At 37.7% G+C, this 22,500-nt stretch overlaps 1 protein-coding gene across 2 annotated transcripts in view; it reads left to right on the top strand.

Annotated features, from left to right (window-relative positions):
* The window catches only part of erbb3a (erb-b2 receptor tyrosine kinase 3a), a 95,834-nt gene that overhangs the window by 20,727 nt on the left and 52,607 nt on the right, over positions 1-22,500 (top strand). For both annotated transcript variants that reach the window (XM_061977637.2, XM_061977636.2), the window contains exons 3-11: positions 5,536-5,722; positions 6,019-6,144; positions 9,761-9,826; positions 9,893-10,011; positions 10,114-10,255; positions 13,381-13,494; positions 16,588-16,705; positions 16,776-16,849; positions 20,659-20,749. In XM_061977637.2, the coding sequence (XP_061833621.1) occupies positions 5,536-5,722; positions 6,019-6,144; positions 9,761-9,826; positions 9,893-10,011; positions 10,114-10,255; positions 13,381-13,494; positions 16,588-16,705; positions 16,776-16,849; positions 20,659-20,749 (1,037 nt within the window). The remainder of the gene's footprint in view (positions 1-5,535; positions 5,723-6,018; positions 6,145-9,760; positions 9,827-9,892; positions 10,012-10,113; positions 10,256-13,380; positions 13,495-16,587; positions 16,706-16,775; positions 16,850-20,658; positions 20,750-22,500) is intronic.

Raw genomic sequence — 22,500 nt, 5'->3', positions numbered from 1 at the left:
TTATCATATCATTTATTCGGAAAATATAAATAACGACAATTAAAGATAGAAAACGATTAACCGCGCAACATGTAAGTGTAAAAAAAACACAACAACATTCATACATTCATACTTGCCAACCTTGAGACCTCCGATTTTGGGAGGTGGGGGGTGAAGGGTGGCGGGGGGCGTGGTGGTGGGGTGGGGGCGTGGTTAAGAGGGGAGGAGTATATTTACAGCTAGAATTCACCAAGTCAAGTATTTCATATATATATATATATATATATATATATATATATATATATATATATATATATATATATATATATAAGAAATACTTGACTTGGTGAAGTAAAGTATTTCATATATATATATATATATATATATATATATATATATATATATATATATATATATATATATATATATATATGTATGTGTGGGGAAAAAAATCACAAGACTACTTCATCTCTACAGGCCTGTTTCATGAGGGGTTCCCTCAATCATCAGGAGATTTTAATGGAAGCATTCACATACCATGGTTTATATAGGGCACAGAGTGGGTGGGTACAGGCTGACGGTATATAATAAAGGGAAACTGTTTATTATATACCGTCCAGACCTGTCATCCCTCAACAAGCGCAGCGAAATTGTATCAGCATGCCGCCACAGACGGAAACACCTCCTAGGTAACACATGAGCCAATCACCACGCCCCTACGCCAGCCTGTACCCACCCACTCTGTGCCCTATATAAACCATGGTATGTGAATGCTTCCATTAAAATCTCCTGATGATTGAGGGAACCCCTCATGAAACAGGCCTGTAGAGATGAAGTAGTCTTGTGATTTTTTTCCCCACACATACATATATTGCGCTCTACTACGGTATCGAGCACTATTTTTTGGATAACCTTATTAAGACATATATATATATATATATATATATATATATACATATATATATATATATATATATATATATATATATATATATATATATATATAGTCAAGTATTTCATATATATATATATATATATATATATATATATATATATATATATATATATATATATATATATAAGAAATACTTGACGTTCAGTGTTCATTTATTTACACATATACACACACATAACACTCATCTACTCATTGTTGAGTTGAGGGTTGAATTGTCCATCCTTGTTCTATTCTCTGTCACTATTTTTCTAACCATGCTGAACACCCTCTCTGATGATGCATTCCGCTTCGTCTCCTTGTTGTGTGCGCAGCTGTGCACTGCACTCTCTAAAAACCGTACATGTTATTGTCACATATGCATGTACAGTAGAGGGCAGTATTGTCCTGTTTAAGAGTGTCACAACATTGCTGTTTACGGCAGACGAACTGCTTTACTGTAGACAAAACGTGACTGCTGTTGTTGTGTGTTGTTGCCGCGCTGGGAGGACGTTAATGAAACTGCCTAACAATAAACCTGGAGGGGGCGTGGCCTCCAGCTCCGCCAGAATTTCGGGAGAAAATTTGTCCCGGGAGGTTTTCGGGAGAGGCGCTGAATTTCGGGAGTCTCCCGGAAAATCCGGGAGGGTTGGCAAGTATGACAACATTACACTGCAAAAAGTCAGTGTTCAAAAACAAGAATTAAAAAAAAAAATAATTAGGGGTATTTTATTTGAACTAAGCAAAATTATCTGCCAATAGGACATACTTGCCAACCTTGAGACCTCCGATTTCGGGAGGTGGGGGCGTGGTCGGGGGTGGGGCAGGGCGTGGTTGGGGGCGTGGTTAAGAGGGGAGGCGTATATTGACAACTAGAATTCACCAAGTCAAGAATTTCATATATATATATATATATATATATATATATATATATATATATATATATATATATATATATATATATATATATATATATATATATATATATATATATCCTGAAAATATGCAAACAAAACTGTGTTTAGACAATTGATACTTCAAACTTGCGTAAATGAATATTAAGGAATATAACATAACTTGGCTTCTGAGAGCTTCAAAATATAATGAATAAAATGCTAAAGGTGTTGATAAACAAGCAATTATTTTAATAATTAAATATGGTCATTTTAAATGAATTATTATGATAATTTAAAATGAATTATTTCAAATATATTTATTTTAATGTATAATTCTATGGCTGGATGTAATAAGGAGTCAGAAAAAATAAAAATAAAAATACAATAAATGTTGATGTTTTTAGCAAAATATAGTAAACATTTATTACGTTTTTTTTTTTTTTTTAATTAATAAATATATTTATTTTTAGGTAAGAAAAACATAATAATACAATTTATCTCTAGTCTGGATGATTTATTTCTTGTCACCTTGTTGTCCTCCCGTCGTGAAAAAAAGGCAGTCCTCACTCAGGTCCGCATGGAGCTGGAGGGGGCGTGGCCTCCAGCTCCGGCTGAAAATCGGGAAATTTTCAGGAGAATAATTTGTCCCGGGAGGTTTTCGGGAGAGGCGCTGAATTTCGGGAGTCTCCCGGAAAATTCGGGAGGGTTGGCAAGTATGCAATAGGACAAGAAAATTTGGCTTGTCAAGAATTTCCAAAAGAAGTAAAATTAGCTAACCTGAATGAACCCAAAAATAGCTTAAAATAAGTATATTTTCACTAATAACAAGTGCATTTTTCTTGGTAGAAAAAAAAGAGAGACTTTTTTCTCAATATGTTGAAAAATATTCTTAAATTAAGTAAATGCTAGTGCCATTATCTTGACATAATGATATGCATACATCATGTTTTGTTTTTTTCATGCTTGAAGTAAGAAATTATGACTTTGAAAAAGTAGTTTTATACTTGTGAGTGTTGATGACACAGCTTTGCAACACTTGATATTCTAGTTTCAAGCATGTTTTACTCAATATAGGTCATCAAATCTCAGCAACAAGCTGTAATATCTTACTGAGATCATTTAGGACCAAAACAAGTAAGACACTCTAACATAAAATCTGCTTAGTGAGAAGACTTATCTTATCAGACAGAAAATAAGCAAATATCACCCTTATTTGACATATTTCATCTTACTTAGATTTCACTTTTTGCAGTGTATGATTTGTACAATTTCAGAATGTGCTTGTTTTATTTTTAAACAAAGAAAACAATCTGACGTTGTCTTTATTTTTAAGTTATCGTGCCGTGATTTTATCAGTCCGGCCCACTCGGGAGTAGTGGGCTTGAATAGTAACTTAAATATTGTCTAATTATGCAAAAATATATGATCAAACATTCAAACCATTTGTATATAGAAATAAATACATCAAATTGTGCAATGTAAAAGTAGCAATAGATTTCATGGTCAAATTGTGAAATTTACTGTGGTTTTTTACAGCATTTTTCTCGAAATGAAAAAAACAGTACTTTTTTTTTTTTTTTTTTTTTTTTTTTTACTGTGGTGTCGTTTTGGCATTTACAGTAATACACTGAAAACAAACAAACAAACAAACTGGCAGCTCAGGTTTTTTTAAAATTTACAGTAAAAAAACAAATGCAAATTTTACAGTAAAATTCTGGCAACTGAGCTGCCTTTTTTTTTTCTCCATTTAAAAAAAAAAAGCAGTACTGTTTTTCCATTTACTGTAATATACACTACATTTTGAGGTGAAACTATGGCAAATAAACTCAAACTTACCATATTTTTTTTACATTTTAGTTTAAAAAAAATCTACTAATAAAATGCATAAAAAAATTGTGAAATAATAGTATTCACTGTTAAAAGCGGCCCTCTGGGGCCAAACATAACTGCAATGTGGCCCTCAGTCAAAACGACTTTGACACCTCTGAGCTAGCATGTCAAATGTGCGATACAAGCAGTCCTGCAGAGTCTTGACTTGTGTGTGATATCATGTGCGATACAAGCAGTCCTGCAGCGTGCTGACTTGTGTGTGACATCATATGCGATACAAGCGATCCTGTAGCGTATTTACTTGTGTGATGTCATGTGCGATACAGGGAGTCCTGCAGCGTGTTTATTTCTGTGTGATGTCATGTTCGATACAAGCAGTCCTGCAGCATGTTTGAGTGATATCATGTGCAATACAAGCAGTCCTGCTGCATGTTTACTAGTGTGTCATATCATGTGCGATACAAGCTGTCCTGCAGCGAGTTTACTTGTGTGTGATGTCATGTGCAATACAAGCAGTCCTGCAGCTGGTTTACTTGTGTGTGATATGATATCATGTGCAATACAAGCTGTCCTGCAGCTGGTTTACTTGTGTGTGATACCATGTGCAATACAAGCAGTCCTGCAGCATATTTACTTGTGTGTGATATCATGTGCGATACAAGCAGTCATGCAGCATGTTTACTTGTGTGTGATGTGATGTCATGTGCGATACAAGCAGTCCTGCAGCGTATTCACTTGTGTGTGATATCATGTGCAATACAAGCAGCCCTGCAGCATATTTACTTGTGTGTGATATCATGTGCAATACAAGCAGTCCTGCAGAGTTTTTTGCTTGTGTGTAATATCATGTGTGATGCAGGTGGTCCCGCAGCATATTCACTTGTGTGATATCATGTGCGATCCAAGCAGTCCTGCAGCTGGTTTACTTGTGTGTGATACCATGTGCAATACAAGCTGTCCTGCAGCTGGTTTATTTGTGTGTGAGATCATGTGCAATACAAGCAGTCATGCAGCATGTTTTTTTTGTGTAATATCATGTGCGACACAAGCAGTCCTGCAGCATATTTACTTGTGTGTGATATCATGTGCGATGCAAGCAGTCATGCAGCATGTTTGCTTGTGTGTGATGTCATGTGCGATACAAGCAGTCCTGCAGCGTATTCACTTGTGTGTGATGTCATGTGCAATACTAGCAGCCCTGCAGCATATTTACTTGTGTGTGGTATCATGTGCAATACAAGCAGTCCTGCAGAGTTTTTGCTTGTGTGTAATATCATGTGGTCCCGCAGCATATTTACTTGTGTGATATCATGTGCGACAGTGCGATCCAAGCAGTCCTGCAGCTGGTTTACTTGTGTGTGATGTCATGTGCGATACAAGCAGTCCTGCAGCGTGTTTGCTTGTGCAAAGCTGGCCAAAAAGTTCACATCTAAATATCTTCCAATAAGCACACACTTTCTTCTATTTTCGTCAAGTCATTGACAAAAGGTAAACATACGGCACTAGCTTCAGTGAGCAGGTCGTGTTGCGCGTGAACTCGTGTGTTGACCTGTTGTGTCGGTTGCATTTTTTTTCCCCCGCGCCATGACTAGGGAAGGTTGTTTGGATTGGGTCAATATTGTTTTTAATATTGTTGTGCAGCACTTTGGAAACATATTTGTTGTTTAAATGTGCTATATAAATAAAGTGGATTGGGTCATATAAGTGAATGCTGTGCTATGGTCACTTTAAAGTACAATTCAATGAACGTTTACTTATATATGCCCCGTCATAGTGTTTTTCGTAGCTACCATTGTTAGGCTAGGTGTTGTTTTCCTTTTCACTGGACAGTAAATGGATAATGTTTTTAATGAGATGATGATGATGAGAGTATGTTGCCCCCCCCCCCCCCCCCCACAGTCAATCAGGGAGGTGACAGGCTACATCCTGGTGGCCCTCAACGAGTTCAGCCGCCTGCCGCTGGACCACCTGCGCGTCATCAGGGGCACCACTCTGTACGAGGACCGCTACGCCTTGGCCGTGATGATCAACTACCAGAACGACGGCCAGCACGGCCTGCAGGAGCTGGGCCTGACGCACCTCACAGGTACACCGAGCAGCCAGGCGGTCTCACTCTACCTGCCGCATTTGCCTCGGCGTGTGTGTGGGGAAAGCGTGGGCGGCCGTGCAGATGAGAGGAAGCTCGTTGGGAGCTCCCACGCTGCTCTCCCGCCACGCCTGCAGCATACCTGAGCAGGCGGCAGGTGAAGTCACGGCAATGTAATCCTCTCAACTGCCGCTGAAACGCAAGCATAAAAAAAAAACCAATACTGTCTGAGACTGGTATGATGGGTCCTGAGCATGCTCCCGCTTGTCACTTACCACCGTGTCTGCCGACCACAGAGATCCTGGAGGGAGGAGTCAAGATCATCCAGAATAAATACCTGAGCCACGCCCCACAGGTCACCTGGCTGGACATCGTGAAGGACGGCACGGTGCCCATCGACATAAACCAGAACGGGGCCCAAAGTGAGTGAAAAGACAGGAGAAGTGCAATCATATGTAGTGTGCAGAATAAATAAAAAACACATCATTCATTTGCCAGTAGGCTGGGAAAAAGTGGGACAGAGCTAAAGTATGATATTGGAAAAATGGTAAAAAAAATATATATACTCGATGCACACTAAAGTTATTTTGGTAAATTAAAGAAAACACTCACATTTGACTAAATAAATTGTTTTAAAGTACGTTTTACATTGACATTTAAATGCTTTACATTTCTTCTATCATTTTTAAATCTGCTCTTTGAAGTATAAGTTGACTATTGGCTTGATTCTGTTTCATTGTAGCCATTAAACCCAATTGTACTTACAATCGGAAAAGTATGTGAAAATACCGTCGAAACATCATAAACTATGTTGACTATCAAATTATGCAACTGGTTTGATTTTTTTTTTTTTTTGATGAAGCAGCACATTATTCAAAACAGCGGGCCTGTGTGTGTATATGTATATATTCTGTATATATACACATTTATATATATATATATATATATATATATATATATATGTGTGTATTTTTATATATATATATATATATATGTATTTTTATATATATATATATATATATATATATATATATATATATATATATATATATATATATATATATATATATATTAGTATATATATGTGTGTATATATACATGTACATATATGTATATATATATGTGTGTATGTATATATATGTCTATATATATGTATGTGTATACATATATAAGTGTATATATATATATGTGTATATATATGTGTATATGTATACATCTGTGTATATATATATATATACATGTATATATGTATGTGTATATATACAGTACATACACTGTATATATGTATATATGTAAATGTGTGTATGCATCAGAGGTGGGACCAAGTCATTGTTTTGCAAGTCACAAGTAAGTCTCAAGTCTTTGCCCTCAAGTCTGAGTCAAGTCCCGAGTCAAGACAGGCAAGCCCCGAGTCAAGTCCAAAGTCAAGACTGGAAAGTCTCAAGTCAAGTCCTAAGTCCTGCATTTTGAGTTTCGAGTCCTTTCAAGTCCTTTTAACCACAGACTAATATATTAACACAGATTGTGTATGCTTTTCAAACGCTGTATTTATTTATTAAAACAAGTGCATTTTAAATTGCAGGAAAGAAAATTGTGCTGACATTGCACTTTATAATAGCACTATTACCAGTCATTTTAAACATTAACTCATTCCTTTACAGAACAAACACATTGAAAAATAAAGTGCAAATGTACTTATTTGTACAAAAGTGTTAACATTGAAAAAACATGACATATACGTGAACATAACAAAAATTTTTTACTTTTTATATGTCAGGGCCCTATGCTGCATTGCATTTGCAAAAGACCAAATTAGCCAAGAGTCTGTCAGTCATTTGTGCACGATGGGGGCGTAGTATGATGCCACCATGGCTGAAAACTCGCTCCACTGGAGCACTGGAGGCAGGCACTGCCAAGACTCTCATGGCCACTCGGAACAGTGAAGGAAGAGTCTTCATGTTCAATGCCCAGAACAAAAGGGGGGGGAGAGTTTTTTTGGGTTGGTGCACTACTTGTGTATCTTGTGTTTTTTATGTTGATTTAATTTAAAAAAGAAGAAAAAAAAATAAATTATTTCTTGTGCGGCCCAATACCAATCGATCCACGGACCAGTACCGGGCCGCGGCCAAGGTGGTTGGGGACCACTGAGGTAAACAACCAACAGTATGTCAGAAAGCTAGCTAAAACGGTACACATATTCATAATATAGTATACATTTTAACTGACCTTTATTTTACTATTTTTGTCTTTTTTTAGGTGGCTAAAATACGCGGTGCTGCTGACCGCCGTCTAACGTTACGTGTGATATTGACTAACGTAACCCTGCTTAAAAAAAATCACTGAACAAAAAGTATGAATAAGGTAGTGAACTGCAACAGATTCCCGTGTTTGCAATAACGTTATAACGTTAGCAGTGAGTTTACAGCCTCACTGATTTAACTACACTGCAAATAAAAGTCACGTTACTTAGCCAATAAACGTTATCTTACATTCAAAACTTACCGTTCTTTGTGCAACTTCAAATGCCAAACGAAGTTGGAAGTTGTTGCCTCTCCATCAGTAATTTTCGAACCGCATGTGTTGCATACCGCAAACCGTTTTGTGTTGACCACCTCGTAATTTTTATACCCAAACGAAATTATTTTAGGTATCATTTTTTGTTCACTGGCGTGTGGTTTGGACATGTCTTCTTCGTTGGTTGAATGCTGTGTGATGAAAACAAAGTAGATCTAATTTGATTGGCTGTTGTACTGAGAGCACACCAGCTGACACACGCAACGCTGATAGACAAGTACACAATGAAAAATACGGAGCGCTCCCGAATAACTTTTTCATCTTTGGGTTTTGGGGAAAGTAGCAAGTCATGTCAAGTCATGTCAATTCAAAAGGCTCAAGTCCAAGTTAAGTCACAAGTCATTGATGTTAAAGTCTAAGTCGAGTTGCAAGTCTTTTTACATTTTGTCAAGTCGAGTCTAAAGTCATCAAATTCATGACTCGAGTCTGACTCGAGTCCAAGTCATGTGACTCGAGTCCACACCTCTGGTATGTATATATATACATATATAAATACACACACATTTACATATATACATATATATGTATGTGTATACATATATAAGTGTATATATATATATATATGTGTATATATGTATATATCTGTGTATATATACATGTATATATATATGTATGTGTATATATATACACTGTATATATGTATATATATATATGTATATATGTAAATGTGTGTATGTATATATATATATATATATATATATATATATACATATATACATACACACATTTACATATATACATATATATGTATGTGTATACATATATAAGTGTATATATATGTGTGTATATATATGTGTATATATATATGTATATATCTGTGTATATATATACATGTATATATATGTATGTGTATATATATATACACTGTATATATGTATATATATATATATGTATATATGCAAATGTGTGTATGTATATATATACATATATACATACACACATTTATATATATATACATATATATGTATATATACATACATACATACGTATGTATGTATATGTATATATATATGTATATATACATATATAGTACATATATATATATTACATATATATATATATATGTGTGTGTATATATATATATATATATATATAAATATACTGTATATGTGTGTGTATATATATATATATATATATATGTGTGTATATATATATATATATATATATATATGTATATATATATGTATGTATGTATGTATTTATGTATGTATATATATATATATATATATATATAATGTGTTAACCCTAGCTGCGTTCCACTTGGTCTGTGTTCTGTCCTTCATCATTTTCTTTTTTCCTTTTTGGTTGTTATGGGTTAAAGTGTGTACATTGACAGTAGTAATACAAACGTGTACATGCATCATTAAGAGACGTAAATAACTGTAATGCTCATCAGTGTTTTAACAATAAGTGCAATTTATTTTTTTATTATAATTGTAAATAATGAGTGTATGTAAATTTCAGAGCCCTGCAGTGAAGCGTGTGCAGACGGAACATGTTGGGGTCCAGGAAATGACACGTGTCAGATCTGTGAGTGACATCACTGTGTTTTGAATGTGAGATTATGACATGAACACATCCCTAACTGTCTTCTAGTGACAAAGACAATCTGCGCTCCGCAGTGCAATGGACGCTGCTTTGGCAGGAGCCCCAGCGAGTGTTGTCACAATGAGTGCGCTGGCGGCTGCACGGGGCCCTTGGACACCGACTGCTTTGTGAGCCCCCCCCCCCCCCCCCCCCACACACACACACACACACAAGATGTCCGCTTTAGCTCCCTGGCCTGTGACAATCAGACCACATCTCCTTTTTTGCAGGCCTGCAGGAATTTCAACAACTCCGGTTCCTGCGTCCCTCAGTGTCCCCAGACCGTCATCTACAACAAGACCACGTTCAGACTCGAGCCCAATCCTGATGCTATGTATCAATATGGCTCCATCTGTGTCTCCCAGTGTCCCAGTGAGTACATGCACCTTGTTTCCTTAGATACACTATATTGCCACACATATAGTGGCCACCCATCCAAATGAGGAGAATCAGGTGTCCTAATCACTTGGCCCGGCCACAAATCAAGCACTTAGGCATGGAGACTGTTTCTACAAACATTTGTGAAAGAATGGGCCGCTCTCAGTGATTTCCAGCGTGCAACTGTCACAGGATGCCACCTGTGCAACAAATCCAGTCGTGAAATTTCCTCGCTCCTAAATATTCCAAAGTCATGGAATGGAAGAGTTAGGGAACAACAGCAACTCAGCCACCAAGTGGTAGGCCATGTAAACTGAAATTTATTTGTAAGGTTCCAAATGTATCTGTGGTCATACTTGCCAACCTTGAGACCTCCGATTTCGGGAGGTGGGGGTGGGGGGGGGGGCGTGGTTGGGGGCGTGGTTAAGAGGGGAGGAGTATATTGACAGCTAGAATTCACCAAGTCAAGTATTTCATACGTATATATATATATATATATATATGTATATATATATATATATATCCTGAAAATATGCAAACAAAACTGTGTTTAGATAATTGATACTTCAAACTTGCACAAATAAATATTAAGGAATATAACATAACTTGGCTTCTGAGAGCTTCAAAATGTAATGAATAAAATGCTAAAGTTGTAGGATAAACAAGCAATTATTTTAATAATTAAATATGGTCATTTTAAAAGAATTATTATGATAATTTAAAATGAATTATTTCAAATATGTTTATTTTAATGTATAATTCTATGGCTAGATGTAATAAGGAGTCAGAAAAAATACAAATAAATATACAATTAATTTTGATGTTTTTAGCAAAATATAGTAAACATTTATTTCGTTTTTTTTTTTTTTTTTTAACTAATAAATATATTTATTTTTAGGTAAGATAAACATAATAATACAATTGATCTCTAGTCTGGATGATTTACTTCTTGTCACCCTGTTGTCCTACCGTCTGAAAAAAGGCAGTCCTCACTCAGGTCCGCATGGAGCCGGAGGGGGCGTGGCCTCCAGCTCCGGCTGAAAATCGGGAGATTTTCGGGAGAATATTTGTCCCGGGAGGTTTTCGGGAGAGGCGCTGAATTTCGGGAGTCTCCCGGAAAATTCGGGAGGGTTGGCAAGTATGATCTGTGGTGGGCCCATACTTGCCAACCCTCCCGGATTTTCCGGGAGACTCCCGAAATTCAGCGCCTCTCCCGAAAACCTCCCGGGACAAATTTTCTCCCCTGAAAATCTCCCGAAATTCAGGCGGAGCTGGAGGCCACGCCCCCTCCAGCTCCATGCGGACCTGAGTCCGCTTTCCCACGATATAAACAGTGTCCCTGCCCAATCACGTTATAACTGTAGAATGATGGAGGGCGAGTTCTTGGTTTCTTATCTGGGTTTATTGTTAGGCAGTTTCATTAACGTCCTCCCAGCGCGGTAACAACACACAACAACAGCAGTCATATTTTTGTCTACCGTAAAGCAGTTCGTCTGCCGTAAACAGCAATGTTGTGACACTCTTAAACAGGACAATACTGCCATCTACTGTACATCAATAACATCTACGGCTTTTAGAGAGTGCAGTGCACAACAAGGAGACGAAGCAGAAGAACGAGGAAGATACAGTCATGGCGACGCCGACGACGAGTAAGATGAAGAAATGCGCTTTGTTGCACCTTTCCTGCCTGAGTCCGGCGATTAGTTGCAAATCTTGCTTTATTGATTGCTTGCACACAGCCAATCCAACACAAAACAAACTAGTCCGCGCCCGCACTCACGCTACCGCTCCCTCTCTTCTCTCGCCCACACACTCACTGACGTCACTCACCTCACATGCTCACCTATTAAAGGGCCACACACACACACATACGCTACTCTCATAACAGCTTGTAAGTTCCAAGCCGCAGCTGCGATTGGACCTGGATAGCCTCCGGGAAGAAGTAGTGGACTACCAAGTGCTTGGCACTGAAGATCTTTCTCAGGATGCAAAGATTGACCGGTTTTGGGCCATGCTAGGGAGAGATGGAAGATTCCAGACTCTAATGCATTTGATGAAAGCACTTTTGTGCGTGCCACACATCAATGCATCGTCAGAGAGGGTGTTCAGCATGGTTAGAAAAATAGTGACAGAGAATAGAACAAGGATGGACAATTCAACCCTTAACTCAACAATGAGTAGATGAGTGTTATGTGTGTGTATATGTGTAAATAAATGAACACTGAAATTCAAGTATTTATTTTATTTATATATACATATATATATATATATATATATATATATATATATATATATATATATATATATATATATATATATATATATATATATATATAAATAATAAAATAAATATATATATATAGCTAGAATTCACTGAAAGTCAAGTATTTCTGAGATATATATATATATATATATACAGTATATATATATGAAATACTTGACTGAATTCTAGCTGTAAATATACTCCTCCCCTCTGAACCATGCCCCCAACCACGCCCCCGTCCCAACCACGCCCACCCCACCTCCCGAAATCGGAGGTCTCAAGGTTGGCAAGTATGCCTTAACTCAACAATGAGTAGATGAGTGTTATGTGTGTGTATATGTGTAAATAAATGAACACTGAAATTCAAGTATTTATTTTATTATATATATATATATATATATATATATATATATATATATATATATATATATATATATATATATATATATATATATACATATATATATATATAATAAAATAAATATATATATATATATATATATATATATATATATATATATATAGCTAGAATTCACTGAAAGTCAAGTATTTCTGAGATATATATATATATATATATATATATATATACAGTATATATATATGAAATACTTGACTGAATTCTAGCTGTAAATATACTCCTCCCCTCTGAACCACGCCCCCGTCCCAACCACGCCCACCCCACCCCCCTCCCCCCACCTCCCGAAATCGGAGGTCTCAAGGTTGGCAAGTATGGGTGGGCCGCCACAAATAAATGAAAGTATGGGAATCACCGCTGTCGATGTTTGCATGGATCCGCCCAACCCTACTCAATGCTGTTCATCCCCCATTAACGAACATCTGTCTTCTCCTTTCGCAGCAAACTTTGTGATGGATGGCAGCTCGTGTGTGAGCAACTGTCCTTTGGGGAAAATGGAGATGGAGAAAAACGGTCTGAAAAGTTGTGAGCCCTGCGGAGGTCTCTGTCCTAAAGGTAGGACTTGTTGCCATTTAATTCATTTGTGTTCAAATGACCAGTTGTACTCGACTATAACATGTGTGTATCCATTCAGAAAGTAATCCTTTTATGTTACCTTGAAGTAAGTCACATGATTCCACTTGCACAGTTCAACATGTCCGAAAAGGAGTGGGAAGAAGCAGAGCTTATTTATTACTACCCCTTCTTCTTTTTGCAGTAATTAGGGAAAAAGTATGTTTGTGTTTAACACGTCAAATAACAAATGAATTAATATCCCGTAATATTATTGCTGATTAAAATAAATTAGGAAGTTATTGTTAATGAAGACATGAATAAAAAAGTTGTATAATGTATAAATACCGTATTTTCTGGACTAAAAAGTGCATTTTTATATAAGCCACACCCACTAAATTTCTGTAAATGTTTTTTTTCTTCCATACATTAGCCGCACCGGACTATAAGCCGCAGATATACACTGCAAAAACTGAAATCTAAGCAAGAAATAAAATATATATAAAATATGGTAAGTTTGAGTTTATTTGCAATAGTTTCACCTCAAAATGTAGTGTATATTACTGTAAATGTAAAAACAGTACTGCTTTTCTTTTTTAAATGGTAAAAAAAAAAAAAAAGGCAGCTCAGTTGCCAGAATTTTGCTGTAAAATTTGCATTTGTTTTTTTACTGTAAATTAAAAAAAAACCTGAGCTGCCAGTTTGTTTGTTTGTTGTTGTTTTTTTTTACCGCTAATTAACAACTGTATATTTTTCAGTGTATTGCTGTAAATGCCGAAACGACACCACAGTAAAAAAAATTAAAAAAAAAAGTACTGTTTTTTTTTCATTTCGAGAAAAATGCTGTAAAAACCACAGTAAATTTCACAATTTGACCATGAAATCTATTGCTACTTTTACATTGCACAATTTGATGTATTTATTTCTATATACAAATGGTTTGAATGTTTGATCATATATTTGTGCATAATTAGACAATATTTAAGTTACTATTTAAGCCCACTACTCCCAAGTGGGCCGGACTGATAAAATCACGGCACGATAACTTAAAAATAAAGACAACGTCAGATTGTTTTCTTTGTTTAAAAATAGAACAAGCACATTCTGAAATTGTACAAATCATACACTGCAAAAACTGAAATCCAAGTAAGATGAAATATGTCAAATAAGGGTGATATTTGCTTATTTTCTGCATGATAAGATAATTATTTTCACTAAGCAGATTTTATGTTAGAGTGTTTTACTTGTTTTAAGGGTTTTGGTCCTAAATGATCTCAGTAAGATATTACAGCTTGTTGCTGGGATTTGGTGACCTATATTGAGTAAAACATGCTTGAAACTAGAATATCAAGTGTTGCAAAGCTGTGTCATCAACACTCACAAGTATAAAACTACTTTTTTTAAAGTAATCATTTCTTACTTCAAGCATGAAAAAAAAAAAAAGATGTATGCATATCATTATGTCAAGATAATGGCACTAGCATTTACTTCATTTAAGAATATTTTTCAACATATTGAGCAAAAAGGTCTCATATTTTTTATTTTTTACCAAGAAAAGAGCACTTGTTATTAGTGAGAATATACTAATTTTAAGGTATTTTTGGGTTCATTGAGGTTAGCTAATTTTACTTGTTTTGGAAAGTCTTGACAAGCCAAATTTTCTTGATCTATTGGCAGATAATTTAGCTTAGTTCAAATAAAATACCCCTCATTTTTGTATTTTTGTTTTCTTGTTTTTGAACACTGACTTTTTGCAGTGTATATGTTGCGAAATGAGTTATTTACACAGAAATATTTTGTAAATGTTTAGTTATGCAAAAAACACGGCAGTAAAATGGCTGATCAAACAAAACAGAAGTCATTGTCATGGACCCTCTAGCTGCGAAAGCTAGCTTTGCAATCAGCTAAGCAGACTGAATAACTCCACGGTGACGTTTTGGTAAATTTACTGAAGAATTTGTGAAACAATACAAAAATAATGCCATTGTAAGTTAATAATACTAACACAGACATTCGTAAACGTGTTAGCGTATTACCTAATGCTAATGACGCTAGCTTCATTGCATTACAATAGCACGTACAAATATGCATGAAAACACTCTGATAGACATCACACATGGGACGGTTTAGTAAGTAAGAATTGTTTTAGTTATATTGTAAAACTTACAAACGTTGCTGGAAGTGATGAATAAAGAATTCATACGAGTAGGAACGGCATTTGTACTTCCGGATGAAAGCTCTAAACAGAAGGGCAAAGCAGCACTGCAACACTTGCAATGAGCGAAAAAGATGGCGACGTAGCGCAAACAACAACACACCTATTTAATGTAGTTTCTTTTTTTCTTTTTTTTTCAACCATTTGCAATATGGTCGTCAGCGAAGAAAAATCCATAAATTTGCCGCACCGTTTTATAAGCTGCAGGGCTCAAAGCGTAGGAAAAAAGTAATATATATATAGTCCAGAATTTATGGTACTTTCTTCATCATTGATATTCAGCATAAATGATATCCGATTGTTATAAGGACAGCTCTGTTTGAAGACTTAAATCAAAAATTCTGCCATTACAGTAAAAACTGTACTGTACTATGTGCTTTAAAACTCTAAAAGCTTAATGGCCACATGTGTGGACAGCACCTTTTAGCTCTTATTTCCAAAATTGTGTACACTACTGAATTGGGGTCTTATGGCCGCTTATGTGGACACTTATACTGCCATCTGGTGGTGTCAGAAGAGTATAACATACAAAGAAATTTGGGAAAAAAAGTGTAAAAATAAGAATTAGCATGTCACTAAACATGAAGTACACGTTTGTGTACTTATGGACAAAGTACATCATATCAAAAGATGATTCTTAGTTTTTATTCTAATTAGGGTCCAATACGCCCAAATAGCAAAGAGAAATAAAAAAAAGCATGTAAACAAACAGCTTGGGCCTTAAGAGGTTAAAATTCAAACAAAAATGTTTTTTAAAATGCATTTTCTAATGTTTCTCTAATTTAGCCACACAAACGGGACAGTATATTACAATCAGCTCTACGCATGGTGCCATGTTGTAATAGCGTTAATCGCTCGTGGGGATCTTTGCTCCCTCGCAGTGTGCCGCGGTACGGGGACTCAGGACCGAGAGACCGTGGACGCGCTCAACATAGACGGTTTCATCAACTGCACCAAGATCCAAGGCAGTCTTCACTTCCTGGTGACCGGGATCCAAGGGTAACAAAACTCTCGGTTCGAACGGCTCGTTACGATCTGCATGGTCTCACGCTCTCCTCCTCCCCAAAAGTGATGATTACAAGAAGGTGCCAGCCCTCGACCCGGAGAAACTGAAGATCTTCAACACAGTGCAGGAGATTACAGGTGCGTCCTCGTTTGATTTGAAGTAAAAAAAAAAAGCATTAAAAAAGCTAAACAAAGATGTTTAGAAATACGAACGTGCCATAGTCCGTTAGTCTGGAACCCCAGGATGCAGAGACGACAGGTGTTGCGTAGGTAAAAATGTATTTGATTACAAAAAACAAAGCTGTGCGGTTGGGAAGTGCACAAAGAGTAAACATTGTGAAGCGCAAAAAAAAAAGAGAAATAAAATAAAAAAGACCCTGGCCAGTCCAGACAACAGGGCTGGCATAAAAAAGCATCCTGATTGCCAATCGGGGAGCAGGTGTGTCCTGATTGCCAATTGGGGAGCAGGTGTGTCCTGTTTGCCAATCGAGGGAGGAGGTGCGTCCTGTTTGCCAATCGGGGAGCAGGTGTGTCCTGTTTGCCAATCGGGGAGCAGGTGTGTCCTGTTTGCCAATCGGGGGACAGGTGTGTTCTGATTGCCAATTGGGGGGAAGGTGTGTCCTGATTGCCAATCGGGGGGAAGGTGTGTCCTGATTGCCAATCGGGGGGCAGGTGTGTCCTGATTGCCAATCGGAGGACTGGTGTGTCCTGATTGCCAATCGGAGGACTGGTGTGTCCTGATTGCCAATCGGAGGACAGGTGTGTCCTGATTGCCAATCGGAGGACAGGTGTGTCCTGATTGTCAATCGGAGGACAGGTGTGTCCTGAATGCCAATCGGAGGACAGGTGTGTCCTGATTGCCAATCGGAGGACAGGTGTGTCCTGATTGCCAATCGGAGGACTTGGATGACAGGTGTGTCCTGATTGCCAATCGGAGGACTGGTGTGTCCTGATTGCCAATCGGAGGACTGGTGTGTCCTGATTGCCAATCGGAGGACAAGTGTGTCCTGATTGCCATTCGGAGGACAAGTGTGTCCTGATTGCCAATCGGAGGACAAGTGTGTTCTGATTGCCAATCGGAGGACAGGTGTGTCCTGATTGCTAATCGGAGGACAGGTGTGTCCTGATTGCCAATCGGAGGACAGGTGTGTCCTGATTGCCAATCGGAGGACAGGTGTGTCCTGATTGTCAATCGGAGGACAGGTGTGTCCTGAATGCCAATCGGAGGACAGGTGTGTCCTGATTGCCAATCGGAGGACAGGTGTGTCCTGATTGCCAATCGGAGGACTTGGATGACAGGTGTGTCCTGATTGCCAATCGGAGGACTGGTGTGTCCTGATTGCCAATCGGAGGACTGGTGTGTCCTGATTGCCAATCGGAGGACAAGTGTGTCCTGATTGCCAATCGGAGGACAAGTGTGTCCTGATTGCCAATCGGAGGACAAGTGTGTTCTGATTGCCAATCGGAGGACAGGTGTGTCCTGATTGCTAATCGGAGGACAGGTGTGTCCTGATTGCCAATCGGAGGACAGGTGTGTCCTGATTGCCAATCGGAGGACAGGTGTGTCCGGATTGCCAATCGGGGGGCAGGTGTGTCCGGATTGCCAATCGGGGAGCAGGTGTGTCCGGATTGCCAATCGGGGAGCAGGTGTGTCCGGATTGCCGATCGGGGAGCAGGTGTGTCCGGATTGCCAATCGGGGGGCAGGTGTGTCCGGATTGCCAATCGGGGAGCAGGTGTGTCCGGATTACCAATCGGGGACCAGGTGTGTCCTGATTGCCATGCGGGGAGCAGGTGTGTCCTGATTGCCATGCGGGTGACAGGTGTGTCCTGAATGGCAATCGGAGGACAGGTGTGTCCTGATTGCCAATCGGAGGACAGGTGTGTCCTGATTGCCAATCGGAGGACAGGTGTGTCCTGATTGCCAATCGGAGGACAGGTGTGTCCTGATTGCCAATCGGAGGATAGGTGTGTCCTGATTGCCAATCGGAGGACAGGTGTGTCCTGCATGGCAATCGGAGGACAAGTGTGTCCTGCTTGCCAATCGGAAAACAGGTGTGTCCTAATTGCCAATCGGAGGACAGGTGTGTCCTGATTGGCAATCGGAGGACAGGTGTGTCCTGCATGGCAATCGGAGGACAAGTGTGTCCTGATTGCCAATCGGAGGACAGGTGTGTCCTGATTGCCAATCGGAGGACAGGTGTGTCCTGATTGCCAATCGGAGGACAGGTGTGTCCTGATTGCCAATCGGAGGACAGGTGTGTCCTGATTGCCAATCGAAGGACAGGTGTGTCCGTATTGCCAATCGAGGAGCAGGTGTGTACGGATTGCCAATCGGGGAGCAGGTGTGTCCGGATTGCCTATCGGGGGGAGGGTGTGTCCGGATTGCCAATCGGAGGACAGGTGTGTCCTGATTGCCAATCGAAGGACAGGTGTGTCCGTATTGCCAATCGAGGAGCAGGTGTGTACGGATTGCCAATCGGGGAGCAGGTGTGTCCGGATTGCCTATTGGGGGGAGGGTGTGTCCGGATTGCCAAGCGGGGGGCAGGTGTGTCCTGACCTGATTGCTAATCGGGGGGACAGGTGTGTCCTGACCCGATTGACAATCAGGGGGACAGGTGTGTCCTGACCTGAGGTGAGGGAGTCAGCGGTCAGACAAGACAAGTGGTAAAGGTACACAGGAAATGGAATACAAAAATAAGAGTGCCTGACAGGAAATACATACAGAAACTAATAATAAAATCCAAACTGTCATGCGAGATCATGATAGAATTAACTTGATTTTTGTGTGTGTTTTATAGGTGAAGTGAATTATATTTATATAGCGCTTTTTCTCTAGTGACTCAAATCACAAGCAAGACGGAGCAGCTCAATAAGAACGGGGATCTTTAGATTTGTCCAATAAGACCTCAAAAAGTCTTCAGCCACATTTTTTTTTTTTTTTTTCAAAAACAGAACTTAGAAGGCTCTGCATACTAAATGTAACTACTGAATTGTCATTTTGGTCGAATTCATCCCTCTTGCTACGTCTTTTTATCTTCTGGCAGACCAGTGTTCTAATCTATAAAGCGTGGGTACGCACAAACAGGACGTAGAAGTGTTTTTAACGCCACTTATGGTAACTATAATAAAACAAATGGAGGTTCATTCATTTTGTACGTATACATTTTAAGGAGACCCCAAGTGTGTACTATGAGTTATTTTAAAAATGGGAGTAACAATGCAGTCTACTTAGCTGTGCGTAGGGCCCCACAATTCTTGAGGGGGCCCTTTTTTATTTGAAGAAGTGCATTTACAATTGCAATTAATGAATGATTTTATATGAAGCAAACATATTCCACAACGCTTCCTGCTCCGTCACCGGCAGATGATAATTTAATAATATAAAAATAATGACACAGTTCCCTACCCAGTTTTACTGGCTCTTGTGGCGCGCAGCATTAGTCCATGTTTTATAAGGCAAAAATAGCGGGTTCAAATCTTAGCCATAGTTCATTTTGGACCTTTGTTTTGATAATGTTAAAATTGTTATTTTCAGCAAAAAATAAATAATAATAATAATAATATGTCATTATCATACATACAATACACTTCCCATTCATTCATTTTAGTACAAAGCATGCATCAAATTAAATTCAAATTTGATGAATCAAAAATCAAAAATTGTTTAACATAAAATGAAACAAAAAAGTAAAAAAATGTTTGCAACGGGGAGGGGGAGCCTCCCAAAAATTTTTTTTTCAGTGCCCCAGTTTTGCACTGCATCTACTGTCCTGGATTGTAACACCAGCCTACGTTTAGATAGTCCTGTTATAAAGTGTTTATGAGCAAGGGTTAGAAGCAGGTAGCGCCAAATCTATGTTTTCGATTCAAATACATTTCCCGCCACAAATAAATGAATGTATAAAAAACATTGGCGTTTTTAATCTGATTACCCCCCCATTTTCAGACATCCTCAGTATCCAATCATGGCCTGAAAACATGACTGACCTCTCCGTCTTCTCCAACCTGCAAACCATCCAAGGCCGATCACTTAACAGGTGAGTTTTTTTTATTTTTATCGCTCACCAGTAAAACACAAACGTCCAATTAAGCTCAATTCCATGATCATGTTGTGTGTTTTTATCCCTTTAAAACATTTAAAGGAGTAAGCTCAATAATGTTTATATCTATATATATATCTATATATATCTATATATATATATATATATATATATATATATATATATATATATATATATATACATACACACACACACACAGTATATACCTATATATATATACACATATATATATATATATATATATACATACACACACAGTATATACCTATATATATATACACATATATATATATATATATATATATATATATATATATATATATATATACACATATATATATATATATATATATATATATATATATATATATATATATATATATATATATATATGTGTATATATATATGTATGTGTGTGTATATATATATATATATATATATATATATATATATATATATATATATATATATATATATATATATATATATATATACCTATATATATATACAGTGTTGGGTTAGTTACTGAAAAGCAGTAACTAGTTACAGTTACTAGTTACTTCATTTCAAAAGTAACTCAGTTACTAACTCAGTTACTTACACCAAAAAGTAATGCGTTACTGTGAAAAGTAACTATTTAGTTACTTCTTTTTTTTTTTTTTTTTTTAAAGCTCCAATTAATGCCCTTTTAGCCTTCATTTCAGTACTGTTATTGTAGTGGAGAATAATACAATCTGTTGATCAACTTGACATGCATTTGCATCACTCAACTCTGCTAAGCCATGTGGTCTACATACAACACACAAAGACAAAGATATGTTACAAAGGCCAATTTGTTTCTGGCCAGAACAAATTGACAAAACTATTTTAAATAGCTGCAACGTAACATACATAAGTAACAAACAGCATAATAACAGCATAGATGTAAAGCAAGAAAGGCACACACTACATACACAAAGTCTAACCAGGTATCTTCTTCCTCAAGTAATTCTTATACAAAATCATGTCTGAAACCCAGAACACTCTACACATTTCCCCAGTTTTAGTTTAGAGATAAGGAAAGATTGGCCTGGCCCACTAGCATCCCTCTTTATGTTTGTGAACTTTATAGTCTATACATTTAGAGTGATGTGATAATCAAACACTCTAGAAGTCTAGAATGAAATAGTATATAAGAGAATTGACAGCAACGTTCCCTCTCAGGAGCGCGCATGTGCAATTGCGCACTGCTCAAGCGTCCTCTGCGCACGGCAAATCTATGCCATGCACAAAATCAAATAAAAAAATAAGCGCATAACAATTTTCGACACGACACGGACACGACAGAGAAAACCGTTTTCGTCATCATTGTTAAAATATTGTAACTTCTGTCGAGACGCTTTGAGGACATGAATTCCATCCATCACTTTACTGAGCAAAACTCTTTACTGTCGGCCATAAACACATCACCAAAACATTAGTAAAAAAAAATGATATCTAGCAAAACTGGTCATTTTCTGCAGTACAAACCAGACCAAAAGCAACTTTGTTATATCAACAGCAGCCGCTCGCTCTCTCACGTGCGCCAACACTTGCACATATGGCACTTAGCCAGTGATGCGTTTACAGCCACACAAAAAGTTGGACAACTCCAACACCACACATAAAGTGTCATTCCAGGTCGTTACACTATGATTTACCAATCAAATGTGTGCTTATTCTAGTGTCATTTATTAGGAATCTTAATT

Source organism: Nerophis lumbriciformis, linkage group LG18 (assembly GCF_033978685.3).
Source record: "Nerophis lumbriciformis linkage group LG18, RoL_Nlum_v2.1, whole genome shotgun sequence".
Taxonomy (NCBI): Eukaryota; Metazoa; Chordata; class Actinopteri; order Syngnathiformes; family Syngnathidae; genus Nerophis; species Nerophis lumbriciformis.
The sequence above is the reverse complement of the archived record's forward strand: the minus strand, read 5'-3'. Positions and strand labels throughout refer to the sequence as shown.